At 44.1% G+C, this 26,501-nt stretch overlaps 1 protein-coding gene across 1 annotated transcript in view; it reads left to right on the forward strand.

Moving 5' to 3' along the window:
• The window catches only part of EEF1G (eukaryotic translation elongation factor 1 gamma), a 53,713-nt gene that overhangs the window by 185 nt on the left and 27,027 nt on the right, over positions 1 to 26,501 (forward strand). The window contains exons 1-8 of the mRNA XM_085857771.1: positions 1 to 73; positions 220 to 378; positions 922 to 985; positions 4,637 to 4,779; positions 11,553 to 11,696; positions 13,213 to 13,342; positions 13,573 to 13,774; positions 20,466 to 20,638. The exon at positions 1 to 73 is cut by the window's left edge and continues 185 nt beyond it. Coding sequence (XP_085713897.1) covers positions 62 to 73; positions 220 to 378; positions 922 to 985; positions 4,637 to 4,779; positions 11,553 to 11,696; positions 13,213 to 13,342; positions 13,573 to 13,774; positions 20,466 to 20,638 — 1,027 coding nt within the window. The 5' untranslated portion in view covers positions 1 to 61. The remainder of the gene's footprint in view (positions 74 to 219; positions 379 to 921; positions 986 to 4,636; positions 4,780 to 11,552; positions 11,697 to 13,212; positions 13,343 to 13,572; positions 13,775 to 20,465; positions 20,639 to 26,501) is intronic.

The raw sequence follows: 26,501 nt of genomic DNA on the forward strand, positions 1-26,501 counted from the left end.
AAAAAAAAAATCTTGATTCTTCACAGCATTGCCGGAAATCACTCTCTCTTCTCCGGCCAACATGGCGAAAGGGGTGAGTGTTTTTACATTGGGACAAGCAATCCGATTGGTATCTGTGCCATCGGTTTTTACCGAGCGGGTTTTCTTTGTCGTTTCGCTAATTGGGTGTGCTGGTACTATTTGGGCCACACCAGTTTCTCACGATGTCCTTCCCTGCAGACGCTGTACACGTTCCAGGATAACTGGCGGGCATGCAAGGCACTCATCGCCGCACGGTACAGCGGCGCTGTTCTCCGGCGAGCTTCCGAGCCGCCGGAATTCGTCTTCGGACAAACGAACAAGAGCCCCGACTTCTTGGCGAAGTTTCCTCTGGGGAAGGTGTGCTAACTGCTCGGCTGTCCGTCTCTGCTGGAATGACTTATGGTGGTGCTGTGTGTGCTAGGCCTGTTGGTAGGGTACGTGGGGCACGTGAGGTTTCCAGATTGGTGGCCGTTTCATGTTTGAGCATTGTTGTCATCAACCTAAGATCCTTCGACATTTGAAGTGTGTGTGTGTGTGTGTGTGTGTGTGTGTGTGTGTGTGTGTGTGTGTGTGTGTGTGTGTGTGTGTGTGTGTGTGTGTGTGTGTGTGTGTGTGTGTGTGTGTCCCTCCGTGTCCTTGCAGTGCTGTTTTCTTTTCCTCCCAACGCAAGGTATTATGTAGATATGTTTAATACGCAGCTTGAGTGGTGTCGGCATGATTGACCAAACGGCCTCCCCCCCCCCTGTGTCAAAGATCCTTGTAGCACTGACGATGGTAACGTGTTGCTGTGCCAAATGACAATTTGCTGGTTAATTGATGCTTGTGGGGATAACCAATGTCATGATGGTCCAAATTTAAATTCTCTTATTTTTTTTTTCTTTCTTTCTTTCTCATTTCTAGGTCCCAGCATTTGAGGGTGATGATGGTTTCTGCTTGTTTGAAAGTAATGCGATTGCTTATTATGGTAGGTTCATCCTCCAGCCCTTCATGCTTTGTGATCTCATGGTGCTTATAGTGGTTCCATTTGGTCCAGTGGATTTCCCAGCTTGCAAATGACCAGCTTTTGTTTGCTCTCATTTGGTTGAATCATTTTTGCTGTCATTAATTGCCGGAATCCTTTGGATTTCGGCACTTATGTTGGTCGGTTGTGTGTCATTCTGTGTTTCTGTCTGTCTGTCTTTGTGTGTTTGTGTTTGTTTACCCTGTAGCAGCCGCATCATTTCGGCGATCATGACCAAACTGGGTACAGACGTCGGCCATGGTTCAACTTAGACACGTCGTTTTTGGTGAATCTAGGTGAAAGGTCAAGGTCACCGAAAAACCGAAATTCTTATTTTCGCAATAACGTCCGCTAAAATGGTTGCATCGACTTCAAACCAAATCTAAAATGTGCATCTTCCAATACTGCATCCAACCATATGTCTCATTGGGGTGTCACACCAACACCCTTCTTAGCGGTTGGGGGTCGAATGTCAGGGGGGGGGAGGTCGGGTCAAAGCTTTCAAATTGCAATTAAAAACGCCATTTCAAGTCCGATTGACTTCCAAGTTATGATCATGACCAAACCAAGTGCTATAACTCATTAAACAGTAGCACTATCGACTTGTAAGAACCCAATTGATTTCCAGGTTTTTGTTTTTTCAGAGATCACGGAGATATGACAAAGTTATTCCGGCAATTCCTTGCTCAACGAGCAATTTCATTTTTAGCTCGCCTGTTCGAAGAGCAGAGAGCGATAGCGATACCCCCGGCGTGAGCGTGAAAATGTTAAAGTTTTTGGTGCAAGTTATTTCCTTTCTAATGTTTTTATCTACCACACTATTTTTTACTGATTACAATGTACAAATACATATATTGCTTTAAAATTATTTGGATCAGACTTCACTGCAATGCTTTATAAAAAATATTATTAGACTAGTCTTTTAAAAACGATAAATGTATAAACAGGCGAGCATTGGGTGACTTTGACACCAACTCTCTGGTTATATTTTATTCTCATTTGCTGCTATATGAGAGTATGTTAAAAATTGAATAGGATTGTTACAAGCCCTAACCCCCTTCCCCCCCCCCCCACACACACACACACACACACACACACACACACACACACACACACACACACACACACACACACACACACACACACACACACACACACACACGGTTTTTTTTATTTTATAATTTTTTTTTAGCTCGCCTGTTCGAAGAACAGAGAGCTATAGCGATACCCCTGGCGTCAGCGTCAGCGTCAGCATCAGCGTGAGTGTGAAAATGTTAAAGTTTTTGGTGCAAGTTATTTAAAAACTTGCCATTCATTTAATGTATACTCAGATGCTGATATTTGGCATGGAGGTTCCTTTGGGGTATAGTATTGGTGTAGTGAAGTTGAAATTAACAAATGATTTAAAAAAATTTTTTTTAATTTCAACCAAAGATGATGTCAAAGCCACCCAATGCTCACCTGCTTATACTAGATGCTTGCCATTCATTTAATATGTGTACTAGTTTACTGATTACAATATACAAATACATATATTGCTTTAAAATTATTTTGATCACACTTCACTGCAATGCTTTATAAAAAAAATATTATTAGACTAGTCTTTTAAAAACGATAAATGTATAAACAGGCGAGCATTGGGTGGCTTTGACACCGACTCTCTGGTTTATTTCGTACTGAAACCATGTTCAAATTGTAAATACGAGGTGTCCCTACCCATCACTTTACAGAAGAAGTTGATCAAACGATAGCATGTTTTATCTTGCAAACATTGTGCATATGTATTTGTGAATCTCATTGAGGATGTAAAATGAAGTTGAATTTCTTTTCTAACAGTTGTTACCTCTGCCACCGAAGGACGTAAAAAACGAGATATTGCACAGATTCGCATGAATCTTGGTGGACACTTTTGGTGTTTGATGAATAATTGATTCAATTTTGGTGAAGATCTGGATCTGGATCTGGATCTGATAATTTTTAATGTGCTTCTTCACCATTGAGAGGGCCAAATACAATGTATAGTGTGATATTTCCAAAACGTATGCGCTTCACCAACGGTGAGGGAGGTTACGTTTTCACCCCCTTTCTGTCTGTCTGTCTGTGTACAGCATATCTCAAAAAGTTGTGGACAGGTTCCGTTTGTGACGAGAACGAACTGATTAGATTTGGTGAAGATCCTTATCCGATTATTTTTTAAGTGATTCTTCACCAGTGAGAGATGGGGCGAAACCGATATATAACACGATATATCAAAAAATTGTGGACAGATTCGGACGAAGCTTGGACATGTTAGGTGTGTTGCAAGAATGAATTGATTCGATTTTGGTGAGGATCTGGATACAAGATATATATATATATATATTTTTTTTATTTTTTAAAGTGATTCTTCACCACTGAGAGATTGGCCCAAAAACGATATAGTACTGTATAGCATGATATTTCAAAAATGTATTGGGCCCAATATGTTCTCGTAGGTCAGGGATTGCGTCGTGGAGGTATGCGCTCCACTGAGTGCCCTTCTAGTTTATTGTTATTCTCCGACAGGAACACTATAGAATGAAGTGTGACACACGCATGCACCACCCCTGTTGCTCATCATTCCCCCCCTCCCCTCCCCCAATAATTACTGATGCCTCTACAACCTGCTGCCATCGGCCTGAGCTCCCACTTTGTGGACAGTCACCATTGGAGAACGGCGAACAGCACCGATGAGTATGATGCCATTAGGCAGGTTATGGAGGCAAGCAGGCCGATGATCAGATGGGGATGATATAATCAGTCGGCCATTGGGAGATGGTTCATCGGGATTTGAACTGGGCAACTGGACGAACCTGACGGCTGCAACAATATAAGCAGACAATGAATACAATCTCAATTGGTCTTTGTTTTTGTTGTCCAACATTGGTCATCGATTATTCAGTCATTGGTGCTAGTTATGCATAGTGCTGATTGGGTCGGCCTGTATTTGTCAAATTCAGGATTACGTTTTGCATTCCTCCAACGGCTTAACTGGACACGGGATCTCAATTGATGGACAGGATGACGTCCTACTGGAATTTTTTTTTTGACTACAAACATGGTGGGTTAAACCAGCAATGCAATTTTGCCAGAAAGTCCAATCACACTGCAAATGAACTTCGGACGCCTGGCATACTGCATGATTTTAATTGGCAAGTTCCACCTCGTTGCACAGATAGTGTGTGGAGTGCAAAAATACCAGGTTTGCCTTAACATCGCTGTTGGTACTGGGGGTGGAAAGAGGGGGGGTGGGCGCAATGAACTGCTTTGTCTCCTTTAGGTAATTTGCTGTCCTTTTATGGGAAAGTTTGTTCCATATTTGTTGTAATGATAGCATTGTTCTTGTCTCTCAAATGCTTGTAACTGCATCCATGAAAAATGGTTCTTCTTTCAACATTTTGATCAATGGTACTTTACTGCTCCAATAAATTGTGCAGTGTTTTTTATTTATTTATTTTAACATATATTTATTAATTTATTTTTAATTAAAAATTTTTTTTTTAGAATTACGAGGACCATCAAAAATACTAAATTCACACATGACTGCTGGGGTTTCGATGTGATAATCTTGAATTCGTTTGTTCCTTTGTCTCCAAGTTGCAAATGATTCTCTGCGAGGAGTAACCCATGAGGCGTCTGCCTTGGTGACACAGTGGGTCAGTTTCTCGGACAGTGATATCGTTCCTCCTGCATCCACTTGGGTCTTTCCCACACTGGGCATTATTCAGTTCAACAAGCAGGTGAGGCTTTATTGCAGGAATAATTTGCCTTTAACAGTAGGGGATATTTTCTGAAATAAAATTTGTAATTGTTAATTTTTGTTAATTTAAAACGTGCCACAGCAATAATTTCCTTCGACGTTTGCTGATTGGGTGAGCAATTCAATGTGAATGTGCTCACTCCCGCATGCGAAATTGTTCAATCAATAACGAGCGTACATTCACCAATCCCATTTCATCAATCCCTCTCAATCCTTATACGAAACCATCTTTGATACTCATCTCGATGTGATAACAAACACTTGAAAAACTGTTTACATTCTTAATTTAACCCGGAAGATCATCCCACAAAGTAGTTCAAATAACGTGCACAAAACGTGAAAACAGCTCATTAATATTCATGACTGGAAGTATATCAGGCAACGATGCATTGAGTGTTGGAGGAATTAATACCTACACCCTTGTGCAAATTAATTGATTCAAACGTTAAAAACAATGAAAATGAGAATTTTAATCAAAATGATCATCTATTCGTATCATCTCATCAACTTTTGTCACATTTTAATAGGAAGTTTGTCCACCTTTATTATTTATCACCTCTTGAACTCGCTTTGGTATAGAATCTCTCAAGTTTTCACAGTTTTCCTTGATCTGTTCATCATGGTACCATAGCTGCATTTTGGCCTCTGTTCGCTTGTTTTTTCATGGGACAGTCCATTTTGCGCAGTCAAGATTTAATGGTGGACCACAGATTTTTGATCGGATTCAAATCTGGAGAGTTTCCCAGCCAGTCCAACACCTTAATCTTGTTTATTTTGAAGGAATTAGTCACCACCTTCGACATATGGCAAGAAGCAAGATCCTGCTGGAACACCCCTGAACCATCTGGAAATGCCTTCCGCATGTCTGGAATCGCTTTTTCCTCTATCACTTCAATGTAATGGGCAGAATTCATCATCCCATGGATGGGACAAAGAGATCCCACGCCAGCATAACTGAAACAAGCCCAGAACATTTTCTTTTCAGGGTGTTTTACACATTGGTCGATGTGACATTCACGGAGCTTCTCACCTAGGGAATGGCGAACATGTTGACTCGTGTGTCCTTGAACGAAAAAGTGGCTGCTGTCAGAAAACCACTTTCTGCCAGTCCTCCTTCGTCCAGTTCTGATACTTCTTGGCCCATAGCAATCTTTTACACATCATTTTCTTCATCAGTAGTTTTCTTGACTGCTCTTTGGGCTATCCGACCCACATTCAGTAGCCTTCTTCGAACCGTGCTGGAACTCAGAGCGACTCCTGATCTGGCTATATCTTTTTGCAGATCATCGCTGGTCTTTCGAGGATCAAGTTTGCTTTGACGAATCAAAAACAAATCGTTTCTCGGTGTCGTTTTAAGTTTTCTTCCACACTTTCCTTTACGCTTTGGTGACAGAGATCCAGTTGTGACGCCTTGGTTGATAATCTGTGAGACGGAGTGCTGACTGACACCTACAATCATTGCGATCTCTCTGTGACTTCTCAGAGTGCTCGAATAGCATAAAAATCTTCGGCCGCTTCCGAGGAGTGATGTCCATCGTCTCTCACGAGCGGTGTGTTGACTGCTGAGTGAAACAATGGGGCTGACGTAAGGATCCCTATTGCATCACCCACCCAAAGTTCACGCATGTGTGGTACAGCTAGATCTAAACTCCTCCTGAAAAAGCTCTAAAAAAAACCCCAATGACCTAAAGATAATAATAAACATGAATTTCATTGTAAAAATGGGTATATTATATTATGGAGGAATAATACAAAATGTTTGAAAAACGTGAAAAAAACGTTAGTGAGTCAATTTATTTGCATAAGGGTGTATGTTGTTCTGACTGACAGTTTTACTAACTACTGCAGTTTATCTGGCTTTGTCTTGCTTGTGCGCCAAAAAAATGGCAAATGTATTTTGACATTCACCAAAATGACACTCAGTTGAGCGCATACCTCCACCAGGCTGAACAGTTTATTTATTTTTTCATCTCACTGATAGGTCGGCTCACAGACAGACGGGTGAAAACATAAAAAAAGGTAATTTAGCAGTTGTAAAGTTTGTTGCTCAATTCTGTGATGCCAAGTCTACAATTGGGAGTGACAGACATACTCGCTACGGTTTCGTGAATGGGAGGGAGTAGGATTAGGAGCGCCCTTTGTGTGAGCGCAGTGATTGGTGTAAGTAATGCCATATCTGCATACCTACTTTGTGGAAATGTGTTCACAAGGTTCAATATTAACTGTGGTTATGTCATGTAGAGTGCCACGTTGTCCCATGGATCTGGTCTTCCTTTGTTGAAACCTCATCAATTTGAGCAGCACTGCTTGATTTTAGTTAAAATGTTCGAAATGCTTTTTAGCTCACCTGGAACATAGTTTCAGGGAGTTTATGGGATGGGATGGCATCAGTCTGTCTATCCATCCACAAACACTTGCAATGTCTTCTCTGAAACTACACACATGATTTCGTTTAAACTTGACCACAACCTTGATCACCCGTGATGTACCAAAGTTTGTTCACGACATGAAAAAAAAATCCAGGTATAAGGGGGTGCACGGGGGGGAGGGGGGATGATGGGGTTTCCCCCCAAAATGTATTTCCTTTCTTTTCCGGGGAGCGGCGGGGGGGGGGGAGGGTTCTCCGAAACCACACGCAATTTCAAGGAAACTTGACCACAACCCTCATCGCCAGTAATGTACTCGTTTGTTCACCCGATTTAAATAAAAATTGGTCTACGGGTTTTACAGGGTGGTGGGAGTGCCAGTTGTTCAGGTGTGGGCGCATGTGCGAGAGCAGCATGTCGCTGCATCCAGTTTCCTCCGGAACTCGAGTGACCTCCGTCTGGCCATCCCTCAGGCAGATGCCTGGTCCGTCCCAATCTCCTTGAGATGCTGATCAACCTGCTGCAACCACGAGGCATGTGTTCAGCCCATTGGCCTCCTCCACTCACGAAGCTCCCTTGCTGAGAGAATCTGGTGAGCAATGTCAGCGTCAGGAAAATGAGCCACATGTTCATACAGCTGCAGCTGATGCTCACAGACTATGCAGGTAACAAATCTCATTGAGTCTCTATCAGCAACCGCTCTTGGACACAAAGTCTGACCAGCAAGAGCCAAGGATTCTTCAAAGTGACCTGCTACCCAAGGAATTAAGTCTCCGTCTCAGATCCTTGGTCGGAGTCCAAGTCTCACATCTGCAGAGTAAGAACGGAAGCACCAAGGACCTGAAGACCAGGACTTTCATCATCCTGCTCAGGTACCGACATTGCCACACCCCATGGTCCAATGAATCCATGACTCCCCAGGCATCTGTTGACTTCTGGCCCACAGCCAGCAGAGACAAGAATATCAGGGCCAAGGTAAGCGAATCTCTCCGTGACCTCAACATCCTCGCCACAAACTGGTACAGACACCATTGCAGCATCCTAGATCTTCGTTTTGACCCAGGAAACCCGTAATCTCAGCGGCTCCGACTCCTCATTCAGCACCTCACGGGCCCCCAAAAGGATATCCAGAGTCTCTACAAAGATCACTGCATCATCTGTGATATCAAGGTCAGACATCTTGACATTCCCAACTGATGCGCTGCAGCTTGATCTCCCTGACATCCTCCCCAGAATCCAGTCCATACAAGCGCTGAAAAGTGTGAAGGCCAGTGCACACCCCTGATGAACTCCAGCAACAACTAGAAATAAGTCTGAGATGGTATCACCCACATCTCACAGCACTCTCAGTACCAGAGTGTAGTTCAGACATCAGATAGATCAGTTTTGGTGGCACCTCACGAAGACCAAGAATCTTCCAGAGGGCATCCCGATTCACTGCATCGAACGCCTTGCAGAGATAAACATCGGCTGCAAGCAGCCCCTGCCGAAACTCTCGTCTGCGTTAGAAGGGCAAGGATATGGTCAGTCGTTGACCTCTTTGGTGTAAAGCCTAACTGTTCTGAGCACTGGTGCTCAGGCAGATGGTGGAAAACCCAATGAAGAATTATCCGAGCAAAGACCTTCCCGGCACAGAGCAGCGTCACCCCTCGGTAATTGTTGCCGTCCTGGCGATCACCCTATCCTTTCCAGAGAGGGACTATAAAGCCCCTCTTCCAGTCAGTTGGGATGATGCCTGTGTTCCACGCAGAGCACAGAACTGCATGCGATGACACGAGTTCAGCATTTCCACCAGCCTTGAGAAGTTCAGTATGGATGCCACAGATTCCAGGAGCTTTACTCAATTTCAAACAGTTCAGTTCACCACAGCCTGTGTTTCCACAAACTAAGGTGGATCAGAGTTGATTGGAGGGTCAGCAATAGGGATAGTAACACCCTTGACATCCAACTCAACAACTGGTGGATCATCCCAGAACAGCCGCTCAAAGTAACTGGCCCAGCGGGCCTTCACTTCAGACTCCTCTGTCAAGAACCCACCACCCTCCGCTCTAACTGCAGTACACCGAGGGATGGGCTTGGCGGAACGCAATGCGCGAATTCCCCTGTAAGCAGGACGAGAATCACTTGAGCACAGGTGATGTTCTACAGTCTACCCCCTCAGATGCCTCGTGCATAAGCCTCCTTGTGCGCCCTCAGCGCAGGTACAGTTTTACGCCTCAACTCCCCGAACAGCTCAGCCCTGCCATTAAGCCTGGCCCTGTGACTGGTCAATGGTATCCGTTGTCCCTTCTTCCTTCACTCTACAGTGAGTTCCAAGACTTCCACCGGCAACATCAAGGATTGTGGTCTTGAAGGTACTCCACAACTCTTCAGGATTCCACAAAGCACACACAGACCCCCAAAATCCCCACTTAGCCTATTAATAAACTCCTCAGCTACCCACTCATCCTTGAGCTTGCCAACATCCAGCCTCGGCTAGGATAGTACGATTCTCCTGGATTTCAACTGCAACTTCAGAGTTGTTACCACAAGCCTGTGGTCGGAATTGAGTAACTGAGCACTCCGGTAGACCCTGCAGTTCTGGATCATCCTTCAGCGACCATCAACGAGCACATGGTGGTATCTCCTTTGCCACACCACCAACGTTGGAAAACCATGAATGAGCCACCCTAAGTCCATGACTTCTTGCAAAATCAAGGAACTTGGTGCTATTCTGGTTCAGTTTCAGACCCATGAGGACCAACACATTCCTCATCACCATTCCTTTCAGTTCTCGTCGATGCATTGAAATCCTTCAAGATTAAAAGAGTATCTCGACTGTGGCACTGATCAACCACAGACTCAAGCGTGGCATAGAATGTGTCCTTCACGGTGAGCTCACTTGCCTCTGTCGGAGCATATTTCGAAACCAGGGAAATGACACCCAAGGAGTGACGAATCCTTGATGTCGTAATGCACTCGTTGACTGGTGTTACCTCAATTATCATTGGAGTCAGCTTATTGGACACAGCTGCAGCAACTCCTTGGGCATGGTAACCGTCAGAGCGACCAGGCCAATAGTAGATGTAACCACCCGCCATGATCTCGCCACTCTCCGGTTTCCAAACCTCAGCGAATGCTGCAATACCAATGTTCAAATGTTTGAGCTCAGATGAGACAGGTGATGATGATCTCTGGGATAGGACATTCCAGGCATCCACCCAAAGGGACTTCCTCAGGTTAACCCAAGGAGACTATCATCTGTTGGATGACACCACAGCACCACCCCGACACGCATTTCCACAATCTGACCCGGGAAGGTTACCCTGTGGTTTTCCTCCTATCATCATATTGTGGGGATCCTGAAGGCTTTCCCCCAATCCCGTCATCCGTTGAGCTGCCTTGCGAAGGGTCGCTGTACAGGAGGTACTCCCACGGAGTAGGTTTTCAATTTTCTTTGCATTTTTCTTGTTTTACGGTGACCGGAGTGCAAATCCTGCCAACAACCTTTATAAAAAAAGAAGAAAAAAAATAAGTAACCTAACTGCAGGAGGACGTCCACAGACAGTTGGGCACCAGATACGGATGGCTGTTGGTTCACAAGGAGCTCCTCCACCCTTTGACAGGTTTTGTTTTTAATCCTGCTGGGTGTCCATTTGTATACACCCCCTTCACCAGGAAACCTGGTGGGGGAGACTGTTTAGTTGCCGACAACCTGACCATGAAACAGGTTTACATGGTACCTGTAGCAAATCACAGATTCACTCTGGCCTGGCCTGACCTGATAAAAAAAATCTTTGGTGGGGGTGGTTGCCCCCCAAAATTGGTATTTGGTATAACCAAAATTGGTCATTGGTACATTTTGCTGATTCTCTCCCACCATGACTTCCTCCTCAGTATCATTATTCTACGAGGTGATCATCCAGGGGTATTACCACCATTTTTAATAGTTATTCTGGGGAGACAATTTGTTGCATTTTTACTTGTTGGGAATCATCCGTCTGCCAATCTTGAGCGTTAACTTTGTAAAAATGACAAGCTTGGGCTTCATTCACCAGTCTTTCTTTTGTATTTCCTACAGTATGTCTCTTATTGCGATAGGGCAGCTGATGTACCATTTCGAAATGAAATTCTTAGCCTTGTGATCTTCATTTCATTGTTGAAAAATGGCATAATTTTATGGCTGATGTTGAAATATTTGAAAAGGGATGTGCCTCTCCAGTTGTAATTGAGGCAGCAATTTTTTTTGTTTATTTCATCACTTGTGAGAACGAACTGAATGAGGAAACTGGAGCAATGCTGCTCATGCTTAAATTTGTTTTTTGTTTTTGGCATCCTGTATTACACCTGACCTTTCCCTGCAAGTAAGGCATTTGGGATCTTTTCATGTTGTCTTTCCACATTTCAGGCGACAGAGAATGCAAAAGAAGATGTTAAGAGGATTTTGACAATCTTGAATGAGCACCTGTTGACACGAACCTTTCTCGTTGGAGAGCGAGTGACATTGGCTGACATCACTGTGATCTGCTCGCTGCTTTCATTGTACAAACAGGTATGATGATAGCATATCTGTTTCCCTTTCTCTTAAGATGCCGGAACGCTCCGCCGTACTTCCCTTCTTGGACGTCTTAGTTGAGAAATCAGCCGACGCTTATAATATACCGCAGTCTACCGTCGGTCTACTTTTACCGGACAGTATACTTGATGGGCCTCTTAAAGTTCCTCTGGATACAAGATTGGATTGATTGGTATCTTGGTCACTAGAGCAAGAAGGATCTGCTCCACAGATAAACTCCATGCTGAAATTCAGACCATCTAGACTATTCTTCTTGATAATGGGTATCCTGAACAGGTCATCAATAGATTACATACACAAATTCCTGAACCCACCAAAGAATCCTATGATCGGACTTGGTAAATATCTGGTGTACCTACGTCTACCTTCGAAAGGCAAAGTGTCTCAATGGTTTGAAAACCAGATCAGAGAGACAGTGTCCCGTTCTTGCTATGCGGTTCAACCATGAGTGAATTAAAAAATATATATTTATTTTATATTACTGTTATTATTATTATTAGAAGTAGTAGTAGTAGTATTTTTTTTTTTTCGCTACCCGCCAGTTGCTTCCGTCAGCCCAAATAGATGTTCTGTCCGCCTCTCATACAAGTAAGATCATTTACGAATTTCAGTGCCAGTGTGATGCTCGTAGGTATGTGGGTGGCACATCTTTGATACTAAAGGATCGCATTGAACAACACGTCCCTTTGGGGATCAGACGGGGTTTGTCGATCGAACAGACACAACCAACTCGGGCTTGTAAGAATGTACATAGTACAACAACTATTCTCTGTACCTCTGCAATTGGTCACCATTTACTGAATAATCCTCTGCCTTAACAATTGGTCATCTCTGCAGAGCAATATCGTATTGGCTGGTTTAAAATCCTGAGTAGAGGATGGAGTTCAGCTCACCATCGTGCAATGGAGGCCACATTCAACAGGTCAATCAAATCCCATTCTTTGTAGACAGAATTTGTCTGAACTTTATATCTACTTTGAATATAATGGCTTGACTGTGTGACAGCTCCATCATAGTGAGTTGAGTCATCATGAAAACCACCATCCCCCCCTCCCCCCAAACTAGCCCCCAGATAATTAGCATTATGTTTTCGCCGGTACTTTGGTGATTAATCATTAACATTGATAGTTCATTTCCGCCTTCTCGTTATTCATGATGCTCTATGGTTTCACCAATCAGGTAATCCCGTCCTCTTTATCTCAACCAATCAAAGTTGAGGACATTTACATTGTAACTTTATCAACGAGAGTTTGGTGCTTGTTCTTCATCTGCTTACGGTTTTATCCTGAGGGAGCGCAAGTCGAAAAGCTTTGATGTCTATTTTATTGAAATGCATATTTAAATTTTGTTGTGCAAATAAAATGTTTGTACTTAAATGTGGTGGACTCTAACAATATTTTGAATATACTGAATTACCTGAAGACCATTTGACACTCATGAGGTAAAGGTTAACCGTGATTCGTTGTGCTGCTGTGCAATGGTGTAATCTCAGGTGCTGGAGCCAGCATTTCGCCAGCCTTATGGAAATGTGAACCGTTGGTTCATGACCTGTGTACAACAGCCACAATTCAAGACTGTTATTGGGGAGGTTAAACTTTGTGAGAAAATGGCGCAATTTGATGGTGAGTGAATCGCTTCAATCTATCTGGATTAACGTCCTGATACTAAGTCAGACTTTACTATTTTTGGTCTCTCCACCCCCTGCCTTGAGTATTTCTTTTATATATTGTGTGTGTGTGTGTGTGTGTTCGTTCCCCACCCATCCCTTCCCTGCTGGTATGTTTGTGGTTGACGCGTTCTTCTCACCTTTTCCTTTGGCGCACCAGTCTCATACACTGTCATTCTCTTTCAGCTAAGAAGTTTGCTGAGTGGCAGCCCAAGAAAGAAGGCAAAGATAAGGCAGCAAAAGAAAGCAAACAGGATAAAAAAGATAAAAAGGATGATAAAGAAAAGAAAAAGAACAAGATCCAAAATGATGAAGAAATGGATATGACAGATGAAGTGCTTGCCAGTGAACCGAAGAGCAAAGATCCATTTGCTGTTCTGCCAAAAAGGTTTGCAAAGGTTCACCTCTTTGGGGGGTGTGGGAGTGTACATTTTGCAAACGTCTTTGCGTTATTACCTCCACCACCGAAAGTAAAGGAGGTAATGTTTTCACCCCATTCTGTCTGTTTGTGTGCAGGATATCTCAAAAATTTGTGGGCAGGTTGGGTGTGTGACAAGGATGAACTGATTAAATATTGGTGAAGATCCAGATCTGGATCCAGCCACTGGAATTTTTAAAGTGATTCTTCACCATTGAGAGATAGGGCAAAAACAATATATAGCAGGATGTCTCAAAAAGTTGTGGACAGATTCGGACAAAACTTGGTGCACACATTGGGTGTGTGACAAGGACAAATTTATTTGATTTTGGTGGATCTGATTCCACATCTGGATACGAGAATGACTTAATGTTGAAGTAGTTCTTCACCATTGAGAGGTGGGACCAAAAACAATATATAGCATGATATTTCAAAAATGTATTGGGCCCTATATGTTCTCCTGGATCAGGCATTGTGTGATGGAAGTATGTGCTCTTCCGAGTACCCTTCTGGTTATTTTTCCATTCGATTTGGACCATACTCTGTGCAGTGTTGGTGCTGCCAAAGCACTCTCCTTGGCTATTGGGCACAATCCTGGATGGGTCGTCACTCCGACACAGGATACCAGCAAGCTGGCACTCATTTTGCCTACCTCGGAAGGGAGACAGGCAGAGTCAACCCCACCTGGTATTAATTCAACAGCTGAGTGGGATTTGAACTCAGGGTCCTGGGATCCCAAGCTCACCACCCTAACCATTAAGCCAACACCGGGCATAGTAAGTTATTTTAGTGGTGTGTGAAAGTAATTTTTCTCTCTTTAAAAGTTTGAGTCAAAACATCACTTCTTTTCCACTAGCAACGGGAAACTTGTGCATGCATGTGTACTTGTACTGGCCAGAAAACAAGGGCAGTTCAAGACTGACATGGAATTTTTATTTCAGAAATTGTAAAGATAATAATTCCGTGCTGAAATTTTGTGCATTGCCATTGTGTATTGTTAATGCAATAACTCTTCAAGGTGTAGGACATTGACAAATTTGTCAGTTATTTATAATTACACTTTTCATTTCAAGCAAAATCCTCGTATACTTTGCTGCATCTTTTTGGGTGAACAAATGCCCTGGCTAGTTATATATTGCCTTCTCAGCACAGAGATGGTCAGGAATATGGAATTTGGCCAGGGTGTCGGACACAATTGCCTACTCTCTGTGTAAGGCACCATTGCACATTTAACGTTCATCAACTAATGCTGGCAGATTGGAAACCGTTTCGCATCCATCAGAGGAGCGACACACCTTGTGGTGGAAAGCCCTGCCTTTAAATTGTCAGGGAGATGATTTATAGTTGGTTTGCAAATCAAGCCCAGACTAGACGACAACAGCACTTGGTAGAGTGCATACCTCTGCCAGGATGGACAGTTTACGTTTTGTGTCCCATTGATTGACTTGAACCATATTCAAATCTGCATGTTCTTGTCACCTCCCCAACTCATCCACCTCGTTTTGTCGTAACCTGTCCATTACTTTTTGAGATATCCTACTCACAGATGTGCAAACGGGTGAAAACATAACCTCCATCCACCTTTGGTGGCAAAGGTAACCATTTCATATGTGCTGTCTGAGCGATACTGTCAACAGTTATTTGTTTATTTATTTGTTTTTTTTCATTATTCTTTCATGCTACCAACCTATTCATATGTGCCATAGTAAAGAGGTGTATCATCAAGTTCATTCTCAAGGAGATGACAAACCAGCTGAAATTTTAAGGATACCATTTGTCCAATTTGGTAATTAGTGCCTTTCACGTAATTTTTAAATGGTGTGTAAGGGTTTAAAAAAAACAAAAAAACAATGCCCATGGATTGGTTGGTAGGTCATCTTGAACATCCCCACTGACCAACACCTCCAATCACTTGTGCAAATAAATTGTGTTAAACAGCTACTTTTTGCAGCATTTCCAGATTACTGGATGTGAAATTGCAGAATTTTACATTAGTGTTGGAACTGAAAACCATCATTCTCACTTGAGATTGATAATGTTGCTATAAGAGTTGCTACAAGATGTGCACTGAACATAACATGCACTGGTGCTCCCTTCTCAGTAATTGTTGGGAGGCTTTAATATGAGATGCTGGTATAATGAATAAAAAACCCAGCCTTTTTACAGCCATTTTTCCTCTGCTGTCGAGCAGGGGTTAGCTTTTTTTGCGGGCTCCATGCAATCATGGTTCCTTTCTTTGAGGCAATGTTTTATGGCCAGATGCTCTTCCTGGCGCCAACCCTGGTCGCCTCTTACAACACACAGGAATATGGTACACCTATTCTAACCAGGGCGTACACCGGGACCAGTACACTGGTCCTCATTTCGCCAACCTTGGAAGGATGACAGACTGAGTCAACCCCCTGGTTTTAATTCAGTGGCCAACGGGGCTCGAACTCAGGACCCTAGGATCCCAAGACAGCCACCCTAACCACTAAGCCAACACCAGGCTTTTGCTGGTATAATGAATAGAACAGGGTATTTTTTTTTTCAATCCTGGTACATCTGTTTCACTGTGTCACTTGCATGGGATCATGAAACAAACTACCTAGTTATATGATCAGTCACTGGGTCGTTCAGTCTCATGAACTTCTTGGCCTTGCTAGCAGCCATGACCTCTTCTTGACTGACCACATTGCCAAGCTGGTCTCCAAAACCAACTGCATACTGGACATTCTCTGTTATTCAAAATAATTCCTTAAAATCAGGACTACTTATAGCTTGTAGAAGGCCTTATAGAACTACTCACAGCTTGTATGTTGATGGTGTATTGTTCTTTCCATTGGGGTGGTGGTGGGGCATCACACATCTTCTGGAATCTAAACCTCTCAAAATCATTAGGATCTCCTGTGATGAGGCCACCTGTTGCTTTGTCATTGCAGACAGGTTGGTCATAATGTATCAGTTCCTCCATTAACACTCTCATGGTTGCACAAAAATATCCAGGTGTACTGCATACTTCCACTCTTTTGTCCTTTTGAGGTAAGCTCGCTGACCTAATAAAACCATTCCATGTCCTCAGGTCCGTCTGTCTGTCAACAATTTTTATTTTTCTATTTCCTCCTCGACGTCTTGGCCGATTGAGTTCTAACTTGACACGATGATAATAATAGTTTCTCTCTATCGATAGTCTGAGCCCATTTTTGCCTTGAGGTCAAGGTTACAGGGTCATCAAGTGCAAAAAGACCGATTGGTCGAATGGCCTATAAGGAAGCATCGGACGGCCATAATGCATAATGGGTTTCATAGGGATTATTAGGAAGATTTAATTTGACCAACTAGTTTCTCGTTACCTCTGTCGTCTGGCCCTGTTTATTGGGCAACACGGGGTCCGCTGTCTTCAACACGGCTTCGCGTGGTTATTTTCAGTTCAATTTAAATTCTGTTTTCACTTTTTATAGTTGGTTGATTAACACTTGGTTGCATCAAGTTTTGTGAAAATTGAATGTTTATATCCTCGGTCTGTGTGGAATGCATTGCAGTGAGTGCATAGGCTTCCATCCGTTTCCATACCATATAATGAGGCTGTCTTAAGTTCTAGTTGATTTCTGTTTTCACTTTTGGGACCTTCTGCTGTAGCTACACGTTTTATTGAAGATTTTCGTGCAAATCCGCTCAGAAACACACTTCATGAGGAAAATATTGTTACGAATTTCGCCCGCCCGGCGTGCGATCGGCCACGTAACTCTAATTGCGACGCGTCGCCCACCGGAACGGACAATTCAGTCGTGACCCTCTTGGAACTTCTGCCAAGGAGCTAGCCACGGGTGGGGGTTTAACCTCACCACAACCCAGTCCGCATTCTACCCGCGCAAAATAGGGTGAATCGCCGAATGTCGATATACCTAAGTACCCGCGCGGGTAGCGTACCGAGGAGTTGTACCACGCCGCAGGTCGACTCCGGACACGAACTGCTGAAGCGGCTCGTTCCATGCTGCAGGGATAACCTGACGGAGTTATCGTTGACCTCAACGTTTCGTGATTATTTATTGGGTGTCTACACCCACTACCAATCCCTTACGTGACGCAAGATGGAACTTTCAAACGAAGGAAAGGACGCAACGAAACGGGAAACAGTTCAACAAGCAAGGACATTTATTACAACACACAAGCAAGGGGCAGTCATGCAATTTACAGGCAATGCAATGAAAATTAATCGTGCATGGGACGGGGACAAAGACATGAGCAAGGCAAAAGCACTACAACCGACTTAGTTATTCTTTACGAGCACTTAAACTGTTTTACTTATGGAGACTGGCGCCACAAACACACATACAAAACCCCGAAAAGAAAATGGTCACTTCCCTTTTGAGCCGTCGAGTCCTCCTCCCACGACCGTCGGCGTGGTCGCGCCTGGCCCCGACTCCTCTCACGGTCTGCGAGCTCTCTCCGGCACTCCTCGCTCAAACGCGCAGGTCTGCCACACCACTGGCGCTGCCGCATCTCCCGTCCGTGCCTCCGTGGACAGGCCGCCCGCCAAACCGCGAACACATGACCAGAACGAGCCAAGACACAGCTGCCAGAGCAGACGAGCGCAGAGGAAGAGGAAGAGCCAGCGAGGAAGAAGAAACTCTGAGCCAGGACCAGGACGAGAGAAGAGGGAGTGAGATCCACATGGAAGGAGAAGAAGAAGAAAAAGGAGCAAGCACCCTACGCGCGTCCGCCCTTTATGGAGCGGGGCTCCGCCCTTTTGCTCCGCCCCGTTCTCGGCTCCACCTTTCTTCCAGGCGTTTCCAGAAAGCTCTCGAAGGGGGGCGTGCCCCCACTCCGACCGCCTCATGCCGTGCATCCACCAATCGGGAGCGAGCTTCCCCACCCTCCCCTTCACACCAAGCGTGGTGGGGGGGGATTCAGGCGGGGAAATTAGGTGGGAAAACCCCACAGGCGTTGTTGGTTTTCTTCTCCACGCGCCGTACGCCCGAGTTCTCGGACCCTTTCCAACGCGAAAAGGGTTGTAGCGTGGTCCGTGGAGAACAGCGTTCGGAGTGCGGGAAGTGGCGAAGGTGGTGCTGTTGTAGGTTTGATCCAAAATAACGATAGAACAGAAAAATGGCTAACTCAAAGCGTCGCAGCCCAGATGAATCACACATATTCCCTCTAAACAACACGTGTGGACTTACTACACATGAACTTATCGATATATCTAACCTGAGGACCTTTCTGGTGTATTGCAAATTTCCACAGCCGTAACAATATATTGAATTCAAATAACCGTGAGACTCTGGAAGGGACACCACATGCTTTCCGTTCACTGCTTTACCTCGTAACTTGTCCTCCTGAGGGACTGCCTATTCGTAGTGTCTGTGAGATGACTGTTTATATTTTAGATGGTTTGGGGATGTGCTCTACAAGTATGTGAAAGAATCCCGGTGAAAAACGGATGTTTTAAGATTTTTAGGGCATTTCATCCGACGCCGAGCTGGCTGGTCACGTGATGCCACGCAGACGTGCAGGCAGCGAGTGATTGAGCTTCTCTGTAGCCCCAGAGTCCTTTTTAGTTGGGGTCCAGCTCTGTCCTGGATACAGCCATTAAATGCACACACTTAGAGTATTTATTTCACGGCCATAAACGCGGGTTTGAAAATTGTATAATGATGCTGGGAATGATTCCTAGAATATGGAGATTTTTGCTTCGAGCGGCCTCATGCGTTTATTTTAAATTCAATTTGCATTCTGTTTTCACTTTCCGTAGTCGCCAAGGTTGATTAACACTCGGTTGCATGAAGTTTTGTATTCGAGCTGACCGTCAAACCTGCTCGGGTGTATTATTATTATTATTATTATTATTATTATTATTATTATTATTATTTTCTTCCGTTTTTGGAACTGCTTTACTGAGGCTATTCAATTCCACTCTTGCTTTCAAGGGCTTCAAGCAAGGCATTACACCCCCATCTCACATCATCTCCCATACACACCAGAAATCTTTTCCACCCCATTAACCTTCTCTAAATGAACCCAACTATCTTTATTTGGGTGACTGGTCTCTCTCTCTCTCTCACTCTTTTTTTTTTTTTATTTTTTATTTTTTTTTTTTTTCTTTCTCTCTCTTCTCTCCCCTATTCTTTGTTCATTCTTTTTTGATTTTTGTGTTTCCACGGTCCATTCTTTGCCATTTTGCCCTCTTGTCACTTCACTCTTCCATAGTTTGTGCAAGGTGGTTAGGAAAGGAGTTCACTTTTAAATTAAAGGCCATTTGTGTTACCATTGCAACAGAACTCCTCGAACTCTACCAGAAATAGGAAGATTTACTTAAGAAGATTGTAACATGTCATGAGACCTGATTCCTTTTTTTGACTCCTGTTCATATGCCGACCACTTCTTTTTTTTTCTTTTCTTTTTCAATAAATATATTTTTGTATACAATATCGAGGCTCGTATAAGAGCTAACACATAGAACTTACAACAAGGGGAGCAGGAGACTAGAGGTAAGGACAAAACGGTGGGGAACAGAGACATTAGGAGATCTGTGGAAGAGTGAGGGATGGGGTGGGGTACACAGGGTAAACAAGAAGGACATTACAGGGACTTTCAGAAAGGAAAGCAGGGAATTTGAAGGAGGTGTTTTGGCATGTTTGTGGAAAGTTGTATGCTGTGTTTGACAAATTTTGTGTTTTTCCAGCCCGTTCGTGTTGGATGAGTTCAAGCGTAAATATTCCAACGAGGATACATTGACGGTGGCTCTACCTTTCTTCTGGGATAACTTCGACAAGGAAGGCTGGTCTATCTGGCATTGTGAATACAAATATGCAGATGAACTTGGACTCGTCTTCATGAGCTGCAATCTTATGTCAGGTCTGTGATTCTTGATTACGAGATGCTTTATGATGTCTCCCCTCCGAAAGGGAGTCTCCTATGTTTCTTCTCTCTATTTACTCGAAGCCCAGGAACCGAACCCCACCCCCCTCCCCTTTCCTATTGGCCCTTGGTTTTAACTATCGTGACGTTTTCCAGGAACGTAACCCCCATAATATTTGAGGGTTTACTGAAGTAAAAATTGCTCATTTTGTCTTGGCATTCCCTTGTATTTGAGTCTTGAAGAGATGGACACTGACACACAGGCTCTTTCAAACAGTGCATATTGAGAAGCTTAAAAAAAAAAAATCAAAAGATTGCCCTTTTTTTCTTTTCTTCGTTTTTAGGTCATCTCTATCATCTCCGGAGAGATAACCTAATAATAACAGTCTAGAAGTCTGTCTGCCCGTCCAAACATCCGTCCATCCATCCACAATCAAACCGAGTGGAGACAAATAACCAATAGTGGAATGGATAGAGGTCGATGAGACATGCACAACGATATAACTTCCAAGGTCGAGGTCAACGTCACGAGGCTGTCAAAGTTGCGGAAATCATCGATTTCAAATCGTATCTCCTCCCTCATTTATCAAGAGAGATCAAATGTTATTAGTGATTCAGATACTATGGACTATTATCGAGAACAACACGAGCAATTTTTTTCGAAATTTGCTCTGATTCCGATTTTATAGCCCTTCAAATTGCGCTCTGATTCCCCGTATGGCCCGTTCATAAAGTACGTACAAAAAAAAGTATTAAATTAAGAACCTGAATTCTCCGAGACAAATATTACATTTGAAGCTTTTGACAGATTAAACTAAAACGATGGAACACAAGTTTATATGCACACTTACTTTCATTTATGACATTAACATTGTCTTGAATGTCAATTTGTACTTTTATTTTCATAAATGACGTGTTGTGATATTAAATGAAAAAGGTAAATTACACCGCTAGGGACTGCATTGTCATGGCTTACAAACATCGGTTCATAAGGAACTGCTGGCTTTGCAAGCGATTAGCGATGTATGAGGTGGGTGGGTGGGTGGTTTTGAAACCCGGAAGTAGAGTGTACATACTTTATGAACTGCCCCTATTCCAGTCTGGCACAATTACTTTCGACCTCTGGCAGAGATAACCGGCACTCCCGCTCGGGGGTATTTTTTAGGAGGGGATTACACAAAGCTCAATCAATCGTGACATTAAAGGTTGTCTTGCCATACTTCTGTATTCCTACAACTCAAAACCAGAATTGGCAGAATTGTACCTTAGCAGAGCTTCTGCAGATTGAAGTTGATAGACATGAGTGTAATGCTTTTCTCCAGATTCCACAGGTGGTCAAAGGTCACTTTCAGACTCGGCATTGAGTGCTCTAGTCTTCTGAGCTTTTATATTTCGACCAATCCAGATAAAATGTGGTACCAAAATACCTTACCACAGCCTTCTTAGACAAAAACAGGTAAACATTGATTCGGTATCTTCTTTTTGATTTTACAGGGGGGAGGGAGGGGGGAGGGAGGGGGGGTGAGACTTGCATTTTCTTGCAAATTGCTGTGATTTTTTGTCTCCCCCCCACCTCCCCTCATATGTGATTGGCTTCCAACTGCTCTGTTGTGAGGATCTAAAAGAGCAATTTTTACTTCAACTATGCCTGATATATTGGTGGTCAGCAAAAGTTTACATGTGGGCTATGTTCCAAATTGAGAATGGCCAGCCGGTAAAGTCTCTTGTATTTGCACCTCCCTGGTGCTGGGCAAATGGAATCCGTGGGCAGTTCTGTTGCTTTGCTTGTGGAAAGCTGGCTTTGCGCCTTTGCTAACAGCGAGTGAGCAGCATTTTGGGCATAGCTCTGAGAGCTTTAGGAAAAGTTGTAAACTTGTGATGTTCATTGATTATTTTGTACTGACTTCTTGTAAAGAAGTAATGAATGTCTGACATTGTAAACTATTGGAAGCTCTTCGAGATGTATTGTTTTTGCCTTCTCTGGGCCAATTACGGTGTGAAGTCGCTGTTTTGGTGATACGTAATCCTGTATGAGATTTGATACAGACGCCTTGGAGGTGAGATCAAACTGGCTCTTTCGTGGTTTGTAATAACATTACCTGCCAAACCAAAACATGTTTTCCCTGAGCAGAAAATATTCCAGGGTTTGGTGATTGCCTTGGCTCTTTGCAGCTTGTGGTTCAATCAAAAGAGCACAGTGTGTGTCTGTGCCAACAAAAAATGCCTTTACCTAGTTTTGTGTTCATTTGACATGATTAGGCACCGGTGCCCTCTCACAACAGGTTGTTTGCGCGTTTCATGTTTCGAGCTTGAAAATGCTCGTGAGACGTTCTCACCTCCATGGCATCGTCTCATATTTCCGTTTCAACTGCTCGTTTCTGGGTCACCACACAGATGTCGGTTTTTCCCTTCAAATCCATTCTTACATCTCATTACCCCACATACGAAGCAAAACATGGGGTTAAGCAATTGGTTCACTACTGTCTGTCTTTCTGTCAACGAACATCTTTTTATGATCGAGAAACAACTTTGTTTCAACTGAATGGCATATTTTGAACACTAATCAGAAAAGGAACCTGCAGTTTAACAGAATATTGGCTTTGAATATGTCCCGATCACACAAAGGAGGGAGATACTTTTTTTTAATTATTACTGTCGGCCTGTCTGACAGTCAAACAAAATTTAAAATCACTCCAAACAGGAAACTTACTGTTTTTAAGGGCATCATAAAGGACACAAACAACAGGCACAAATAACGAATGTAATGTGTCAAATTAGATTGTGTAGAAAACGTTGCATCAATGGCGGTAAACTTCCAAAATTTGTTTTTTTTTTCTACAACCTTTAAGATCTTTATTTTATTTCAATTTAATTATATATATTTGAACACTGTAGAACACACGTTCAAAACCCTTCCATTTAGCAATACTTGGACAACATATTACGGTATTTTACATCATCACGACCAATCAAATTTGCCGCATGTAGTCCCCACCCACGTCTTTGTTTCTCAAGACAGTACGGGGTAAGGTATTCTATGAATTCTCCAGTTGATTGCTATACTCGAGTAAAGTTGGATAATATTTTAATTCTCATTATATTTTTTTAAGGTTAAGGTTTGTAGAAGAGATGGATGATAGGTTCACTGGATGATAGGGCATCATAAATATACAATGTGTGATCTACACACAAAAAAAAATAAATTCTGTACGCAGGTCAGAGGGTAACGCACAAGGTGGATAAAAGGGCACAAGTAAGTGGAAGAATGTGGGGAGCAGAATTGACACGAGTTAAACAAATATAAAATAAATATTGACATTGGGAATTGGAAGACGTCATGCGTTAGCAAGGATTAGCTGTCTTGAAGTACTGGAAGGAAAGGAACTCGAGAGGACACGCAGAAGATTTCGATAGATGAGATAAAAGAGGAACAAAGGACTGAAGGTGAGCTGAAATATTCAACTTTGGGGTGGGAGTAGTGGATAATATAAGAAAAAAAATAGAAATGAAAGCAAGGTGTGGGTTATTGGATAATGTGTGCAAACTTGCTTCCTATTACTGTTGTGGTCTTGGATCTTTTGTGTATATACTTTCATGTGCATCTATGGAATACTTTCATTGCATTTCCTTTGTGTCAGCAAAGTATTGTTGCGGTCTTCGCGCCCGCCGGCGTGCGACGGCCACGTAACTCGAATCGCGGCACGTCGCCCACCGGACGGACAATCCAGTCGTGACCCTCTCGGACTAACGCCGGGAACCAGTCACGGGTGGACCTTTCGGTCTCACCGCGATCGAGCCAATCAGCCCCCGCGTGGGATAGGGTTGCTCGCCATATTCGAACTACCTAAGTACCCACGCGGAGGGTAGACCGGGCGATCGCACCTCGCCGCAGGTCGACTTCGGACACGGGCCACTTAAGCGACCCGTTCCGTACTATCAGAATAACCGAGCGGTGTTATCGTCGACCTCGACGGTTCGATTAATTATCGGGCGTATTCAGCCCACTACCAACCCTTTACGTGAAGCAAGATGGGGATTCAATGGAGGAAAAGACGAAGCGAAGCGGGAGAACAGTTCAACAATAAAGCACATTTATTCGCGACGAACGGAAAGCACACAAATACAATTCCACCAAATGCACACAAAAAAGAAAACACAATTCCATTTACACAAAAAGCAAACATAAAAGTGAAAACACAGTGCAGAGCTACTACCGACTACCGAGCACACGGCAACACTTATACAATTCTACTTCACAGACGGCGCCGACAACACATACCCAAAACCAAGGAAAAGAAATACCCTCAAGAATGAGGTAGGCCTGGGGCCGAGACCTGGTCGGGCCTACCCGTCTGGTGATGAGACGCGGAGCGGCGATGGCCCCGCAACCCGCGGGCCTCGTGGACAGTGCCTGGCAGGGGGTGGGAACGGGGCCCCCTTGGTCGCACTATCTCAGCGCGGGGGGAAACAGGAGGGGGTTGCTGATGCTCGGGGTATAGAGGATCTTTATTATGTGCGCGACGAGCGTCTCCACCTCGGCCAGGTCGCGCTGCCGGCCTCCCAGGGGTGCAGCTCCCTGCACGACGCGAGCACCCCCTCGTCCGCCCTCGCCGCCTCTCCACAGCTCGTCCCCTCCGTTCCGACTTCAACGCACACGACGAGCAGCTCCACCGCCCGCGAAGTCTTGACTCTCTCTTCCGACTCCTTCGCCTCGTTCCGACCTTTACTACTCCTTCTGCTGACTCTTTCGCTCCGACTTTTACGACTCCTTTGACTGACGAACACCGTCCTTTTATCCCCCCGTAACTTCGCCTTTGACCCCCTCCCTTTGACCTTTCACCTCGCTCCCCATTGGCCCGACAAAAAGTGGGCGTGAAGGCTTTTTGATCCACAAATTTGCATATATCGATCGCCCTGGGGGCGGGGCCAATTCGCCCCTCGCTCACCGATTGGACGGCAAAAAGTGGGCGTGTGTCGTTTTCGATCCGTTTTTGAAGCAGAAAATCCGTGATTTTGTACACGCTGTTCAACGTGCGCCCTACACGAGTCCAGCATCGGTGCCCATGAGTGGCGCGAGATGACGGTGATGCGATGGTGGCGAGTTGTGACGGTAAAGGTCGTGGCGGTTGTGGTGAAGCGGTGGTTGTGGTCGGTGGTTGATGTTGTGGTTGTGATCATGGCGGTTGGTCCAAAATAAAGATAGTAAAAGAAAAACGGCTATCCTGAAGAGTCGCAGCACGTATAAATGACATGTATTCCCACTAGACAACGGGTTTGGGCCTAACTACACATGCACTTACCGAGATACCTCACCTAAGGGACCTGAATGGTGGTTTGCGAATCTGGTAACCACAACACTACCCCCTTCCCTTTTTACAGACTCGTCCCGAGTCGTCAAATTTTCGTGTGCCATCATGTGTAGTTTTCCCCTAGTACATTTTACCTACGGATCCCTGAGTGCGACATTCATGGTATTCGTGTCCCCAAAATAAATAACCTGAGTGCTGCGTAACTATCTAAACAAACTCACTCATACGGACGACTTAAATAAAATTGCCGGCGCTAGACAGACATGCCGGGGGCGCACTCATATTTACAGTACATCTTAACCTTAACTTACAAATTTTACACTAAACCATGGCCCAGGATCATTGAACTCTGCAAAAGAAAGCAGTTAGCAGGGAGCCAGGCTGCCCACATGCAGTCTCTGACTCAAAACAATGCAGGTGACAGGGAACGTGGCTGGCTGCTCACACGCAGTCCAAGGCCTTCCCTTTTGAACTGAACTCAGTGAACCACAACGGTGCTTGGGCTGCACAACGCAGTCTCCGTGCCAGCTCAAGTGGCACACGCAATGAAC

The sequence above is a fragment of the Eptatretus burgeri genome, chromosome 15 (genome assembly GCF_056783735.1).
Source record: "Eptatretus burgeri isolate ZD-2024b chromosome 15, Ebu_testis_v1, whole genome shotgun sequence".
NCBI classification, from domain to species: Eukaryota; Metazoa; Chordata; class Myxini; order Myxiniformes; family Myxinidae; genus Eptatretus; species Eptatretus burgeri.